Source organism: Gavialis gangeticus, unplaced genomic scaffold (genome assembly GCF_001723915.1).
Source record: "Gavialis gangeticus isolate Ggan-Ray unplaced genomic scaffold, GavGan_comp1, whole genome shotgun sequence".
Taxonomy (NCBI): domain Eukaryota; kingdom Metazoa; phylum Chordata; order Crocodylia; family Gavialidae; genus Gavialis; species Gavialis gangeticus.
The window spans coordinates 16,504,418-16,511,221 of record NW_017728993.1 but is presented as its reverse complement, the minus strand read 5'-3'; the positions used below and the strand labels follow the sequence as shown (position 1 = coordinate 16,511,221).

Here is a 6,804-nt window from a genome sequence, read left to right as displayed (position 1 = left end):
GGATGAGGAGTTGCTTCTTATGGATGAGCAAAGAAAGTGGTTTCTTGAGATGGAATCTACTCCTGGTGAAGATGCTGTGAACATTGTTGAAATGACAACAAAGGATTTAGAATATTACATAAACTTAGTTGATGAAGCAGCGGCAGGGTTTGAGAGGATTGACTCCAATTTTGAAAGAAGTTCTACTGTGGGTAAAATGCTATCAAACAGCATCACATGCTACAGAGAAATCTTTCGTGAAAGGAAAAGTCAATCGATGTGGCAAACTTCATTGTTGTCTTATTTTAAGAAATTGCCACAGCCACCCCAACCTTCAGCAACCACCACCCTGATCAGTCAGCAGCCATCAACATCGAGGCAAGACCCTCCACCAGCAAAAAGATTACGACTCGCTGAAGGCTCAGATGATGGTTAGCATTTTTTAGCAATAAAGTATTTTTTAATTAAGGTATGTACATTGTTTTTTTAGACATAATGCTATTGCACACTTAATAGACTACAGTATAGTGTAAACATAACTTTTATATGCACTGGGAAACCAAAAAATTCGTGTGACTCGCTTTATTGCAATATTCGCTTTATTGCAGTGGTCTGGAACCGAACCCGCAATATCTCCGAGGTATGCCTGTACTCTCTGCCTCACTATGTGCATTGTTAGGAGACCATCACCACAATATCAAAGGGCTAGATGCAGAAAAGGACTTGGGGGCTTCACTGCAGTGTGTTAAAATGCCTGATATATAGTACTTGGGAGTCCCCTGTGGTTCAGTGGTACCACACAGGAGACCTGGGTTTGATTCCCAGACACTTATACAACTACAGCTGTGGAGGCACCAAACATCTGGGCTCAGTCTGGTTTTTGAATTCTGTCTCAGTGGCCTAAAGGGAGGATGGTTGGTCTGGGCAGCCTCCACCCCTCCAAAAAAAATCCTGCCCAGGCATATGCATCAGAGGTCTCGGTGGCCCTCATGCATACACCATGATCTGGGAGGATCGATGGTTGCCACCATATAGTGCTTGGCCCTGTGTGAGGTATCCCATTCAGAGTGGGAGCTTATCACTGAGGACAGAGCTGGGCCATACGTCTTGCTCCTATCTGGGGCACAGGTGCCTTAATGCCACACTCAGGATCTATAGCCCAGAACACTCCCCTGAAGGAAAGGGTCTGCACCTTCACTTTCAGAAATGGAGCAGGGGCCATGTGGTTAAAGTATGGCAGGAGATGTTGGGGGACATCGGGACAATGTCCCATTTTTCAGCCCTAGTGGTTAGACCACTTATCTCCTCAGCTTGAGGAGAGTGCCATAATTACCAGGCTACCTGCTGTGCTGGGGAAGGAACAGCCTCCAGGCCTGATGCTGAAGCTGCTCCACAGTTCAAGAGTCATTGGTTTATACGGAGAGCAAGGGGGAGCATGGGCACTGCCCTGGGAGGGTAGGATCCGGGCAGCACTTGGGCCCCGCTCTGAGGACAGTTCACGTGATTTGTATTGAACAGTCCTTGGAGCAAGGACTGGAATCCAGGACTCTCCCCTCCATCTTCTACAAGAAGGCAGTGACTGCCTGCCACTACATCTGCACAGAGCCCTGTCCTGCAGGTATGCTTTAGGCAAGCTCTAAGGATGCCTACTACACTGATGGTGAAAGGATGCTTGGATCCCAGATGAACTTATGTGTGAGCTAGGTACCAAGCTGCTCAGCTCCGTCAGTGGTGCTGCAGTTTTGTGGACCTGTGGGTCCTGGAGAATGTTAAAGTCAAAAAGAGATGTACCTATAGATTTTAGGCACCTGCAGGGTCAGGAAGTAGCTGGATTTTTAGGATTGCAATTTTGGATTCATGTTTCTAAATGTTGCCTACATCCTTCTGGGATCTGGTCCTAAATGCCCACATCCTATCTAGGCTGACAGATCTTTTAAGGAATGATCCATTTATTCTGAAAGCAATATTAGCATAATGGGCCTGATGCTCAGCTGGTATCAGTGGAAGTGGTGATTACACCAGCTGATGATCAGCCCTAATTCAAATCAGGATATAGTTACATGCATCTGCTGCTGCCCAAACCCAAAGGGGAGGAAGGGCCATTTTGTGACAGAAGATAGGTGGTCATATCCCAGCCCTGCCACAGACAACTGGTGTGAGTTTAAGTGAGCCTCTTAATATCTCTATTTTACAGATGAGGGAAACTGAAGTCTGGAGACAATGACACTCTCTCACTTCACTGGAGTATTGCGAAGCTTAATTAATTAATATGTGTAAAGCACTTTGAGAGTCTCAGATGGCAGTTGTTATAAACCAGCAGCACACTCATTACTTAGCAGCAATATTTAATTATTCATTATTAAGAAGTTTTCTTATACAAGCGCTGCCGAGCCATTCTCCAGTATCTTTGTGGATGTAAAGGAAGAATGGCAACTATGTCTTAAAAGGAATTTTTCCTCATTAAATTTTAAAAGCTTCCCAGAAATTGAGAGCAGCATTTTGGAGGGATGTAGCCAAGAGAGACCCAGGAGCCAAGTTGCGAAGCTAAGACTGATTTTATCATGCCAAAAGGCTACTATCAGACAGAGGCCTTGTTGCTGATTCCTGAGGTTTTGCAGCTGGGGGAAGGTGCTTTCCTGATGCTCCTGGTTTAGAATTTAAATGGAACGGTTGGGAAACTCGAGGGCTCTTGGACTTTCTCTAGTTTCGTTGGCTTTTCAGAGTCTTCCAAACAATGGGCATTTTTAGTAACTTAATTTCTCAACTCTGCACCTTTGCCAACAGCTAGATATTTAGTGTAATCTGCAGAAAACAGAGGGCCATATTCCTAGGGCTGTCTGTGCTGTGCTTAGCACTGAACAAGGGATTGGGACGCACACAATAAAATCCACGTCTTTTCCTGTGGAGGAGTGAAGTTCTTTGCATGTTTGGTTGCTGGTAACTCCACAGTTGTGGTGTAAAGCACAGTCAAATCATTTAAAAACCTGGGGAACATCTAGTCACCCTGGGCAAAAAAGTTACCAGACTGCTCACTGGTGCAGAGAGGGGAGGGGGACTTATTATCAGTAAAACTATCCTGTTAAACGTATGCCCACAATCTCAGTGCACTGATATAACAATGCTGGTAGGAGACTTGCACTGTTCTGGAGAGGGGAAAAGCTACGTGGCAATAATGGAGGGGTTCTTTAAATAGGAAGCAAATATGATGTTGCACACATGCCTCACTCTGCTGAGATGACAAGACTCCTATCAAGCTAATGTTTTATTTGACCTATGTCATCTTTAGCCAAGTTCAGGTCAAATCCCCCCCATGTAACTTAGGGCTGTTCTGAAGGTTGCTCTAAGATATATGGGCTGAAATGTTCATCCAGGGACTAAGCTGCTAATTGGGGATATCCAGAAAACTCTGACTTCTGTCCCTGCATCGCCCTGCCCACACACCCTGACCCTTTTTCTGGATCACTCAGTGATAGTGTTTGATGCCTCTCATTTCTTCCACTATGTTAAAGGAACCTGCGGTTTCCTATTGAGGCATCTCTCTGTCCCCCTGCATCCCTGAAGCAGTACATGGGTGACAGAGCCAGGGGTCGGTATCTGACCTACAGCGTTTGTATAACTTCAGGTGCCAATGTCACACATAGTGAAAAGTTGTTGCTCTTTAGTTTTCTTGAAAACAAGATTACATCATCTCGGGGCATCTTTTCTGTTAAAATATGCTTCCATTTTTTTTTAAAGTGATTTCTGTTCTCGACGCAAGATTTACTTACCAAACAGCAACTGCCACTATCTTCATGACAGATTCATTTAAACACTGACAAAAACTGACCAAGGGAATGCCACTGTTACCCATTCTGCCCAACATTATACCTGCAAACAAACATATCAGGGTTTTAATTTTCACTTGCCTTCTTGCAAATCCCCAGGTGCTCCCTCCCTGCTGTAATTCAAGGTGAATGGAGTGTGGGGTGACTAGATAGACTGGGTGATGGGTAGAGGGGATCATGTAATAAAACTATGCATTGTAGAAACAGACACAGATCTATACACATCACACAAATTACCCCCTTGTTCTTTTGCTCCATCAACAAAGATCTCTATCACCGGAGCTAAAGGAGAGCTCTTTAAGTTACTCCTTGTTTAACTTCTGTTTACCAACAAGAAGGGGCATCACCAGCAACTGATTCATACATAAAGCCTGTATTTTAGGGTATGGGATCAAAGGGATGGAAGGGACTTCATGGGCTTTCTAACTGAACCCCCTGCACAAATGCAGGATGAGTAATAGAAATCTTTCTCCTTCTTCTTTCCAGTTCAAATCTAGGTATGTTGGCAATGATCAAAAGCCATTATGTGATAGCAGTGAGATTAATGTAGTGTTTTCAGTTCAGTTTTTAGTGCATAAGAGTCTTCACGATTTAAATCCCTCTGAATTGTTCCTGCCTAGCGACCTTAGCAAAGATTAAACAATGCACAGGCCTGAAACGGGAAGGCAATTTGCTGTACGAGACTAATCAGCAGAGGGACAAAAGCAAACATAGTCATGTGGCACCAGCCAGCAAAAAGGAAGGTGATACAGTTCAGAGCATAATAATATAACTCTGTATTTTCCATACAATATTAGGTTTTAATAACTTTATATATAACATATGCATCATGTTCCTGTTTCAGTAATTTGGTGCAGCCAGCCCCTGTGGGAATTGTAGCTGATTAACTTAAATTGCTCAAGGAAGAATTTTGAAAACAAACTGCTTCAAATAAATTTGTCCTTGAAGATACTCTGAGTGGGGGTGTGTGCTGACACTTATTCGAGATATACAGTGTGTTTCATTTGATGAGGAGCCCAGGCTTTGTCATTTGTAGCTCACATCTGCCATTGCAAGCCAGGTCCCAGATCATAACTGTTCCAAGGCATTCCCCCACCCTCCTGATGCAGGGAGTGAGCCAATAATCCAACAATTTCACAATAGTAATGCATGCAACTGGAGGGATTATGTGCCTGTTAATATTCAGCTAGCTGTAACTTTCAGGTCAGAAAACCACATTATATTTTATTAACTATGTTTCTCATTTATGCTAACATAACATTAAATACAGTGCAGCTTTTGAAGGCAGACTGGCTTTATTAAGCCATGGCAGGTTTCCAAGAGTCTAATATCATAGAATGCTGAAAAGGAGAAATTGCTCCCCTGCTATTTTACAGGAATAATTGTGGTTTGCTCTGTATGAGACTTTCTCAACTGATTATATGGCAAGGGCTGGGGACAAGACAGGGAGTAGACAGGGGTGGCATCCTGTTGAATGAAACGCATGTGACTCACTGTCTCCCACTGGACATGGTGCTTGAACCAAATACACCAAAGGTGATCTAAGAAATATTTGTGGACATAAAAATCCCATCACCTTACTGCGCCCTTGCTGGCAGATGCAGGCATCTGCTGTGTGCAACCCTTGGGGTAAAAGTTAGAAGCTATTCCTGGGCAAAGCTTTTCTTTTGAATTATGAAATGATTTCAATTTCTCCAGAGAAAGAGTTGGATAAACTCTCATCCCTTGTCCATGTCTTACATGCTGCCAGAGGCAGCAGCTCCATGGGGAGGGATTTTCCCCAGGGAAGGGCTGACTCTAATTGCCAGCCAAATGTCATAGGAGACTTCTCTGATTCAGTGAATTTTTAGTGTCCTGGCTATACCTAACTGTCTGTCTATGACAGCACATTTTGCAGCATAGGAAACCTGGAAACACAGGAAAATCCTGCGTGGGGTCTTTCTTCTGACCTAAGCCACTCAAGTTTCTGTTACTGGGGCCAACAGGCCTGAACCTCAGCCATTATAAAGCCCCTTTACACAATTCTGGACCTACAGGGTAACTTAAAGTGGGTGTAGCTCTAATGTACACGTTTATCATTTACAGTGGTGTGGCGAGGCATTAGTACAAATTAAAATCAGGCCAAATGACTGAGCAGACCGGCTCTGAAGCGCCCACTGCCAGATATGCAGAATGATGCTTTTCTTCCAGATAGACCCTCCCCAAGCCTTTCATTTGATCAGTACCACAGTGCTGTTCCATGGCATACAGGGAAGGCACTTCTGAGCTTCTTCCAAAGGCCAGGAATGATCCTCTTCCATGAACCATCTATTAGTAGGCTGCTGTATGAGACATGTGTCTGCTGTATCCTAGAAGCTGATCTCAAGCCCCAAGCTTGCTGTTGAGTCCTGGCACTCTCCATGTCTGCACAGTCGCCCGGCTGACAATGCATTCTAAAAAGCTTTCATAGGTGTACACAATCACAGCCATGAAATAAATGGGTGGACAGCTGAGTTTCTTCTGATTCTTTAAGCCGTCTGTGACAGACTGATGTAGCCAAAAAACATCCTTTGCCCTGGTACAGCTGGGCTGTGGCCAAATGTGAGGTACGGTGCATTTCCTAGAGATAATTTGCAGTTAACACAGTCCCCCAGGTAAACCTATGGTTGTGCTCTGCACTGCTACTTGCACACTGGAGCTTGGTGCCTGATCTCTTAATCCCTGAATCTGCGGGTGGCAGAAGAACAGCTGAGGTAACAAGCTCAGTTGTGGGAAACAGAGCAGTGATGACATGTGTAACCCGTTTAACTTAATACACACCGATACCAAAGGGCTTCTTGTTCACCATGCCTTTGTTAGAAGGCTGGTCACTACAACATAGATGGCTATACCCTGTACAGGAGGGATCGTGCAGATAAAAGGGGCGGGGGTGTAGCTCTCTATGTTAAGGAAAGCTACATGTCGCTGCAAGCTGATGTTGGCGACCAGGGTGGACAGCTAGAGACCCTCTGGGTTAAAATTC

General features: G+C 44.4%; 2 protein-coding genes across 2 annotated transcripts in view; one reads left to right on the top strand and one right to left on the bottom strand.

Annotated features, from left to right (window-relative positions):
- The window catches only part of CPT2 (carnitine palmitoyltransferase 2), a 108,615-nt gene that overhangs the window by 9,347 nt on the left and 92,464 nt on the right, over positions 1 to 6,804 (top strand). The window lies entirely within an intron of this gene.
- Positions 1 to 6,804, bottom strand: part of SLC1A7 (solute carrier family 1 member 7) — a 101,075-nt gene that overhangs the window by 24,578 nt on the left and 69,693 nt on the right. The window contains exon 6 of the mRNA XM_019501284.1: positions 3,747 to 3,846. Within this exon, the coding sequence (XP_019356829.1) occupies positions 3,747 to 3,846 (100 nt within the window). The remainder of the gene's footprint in view (positions 1 to 3,746; positions 3,847 to 6,804) is intronic.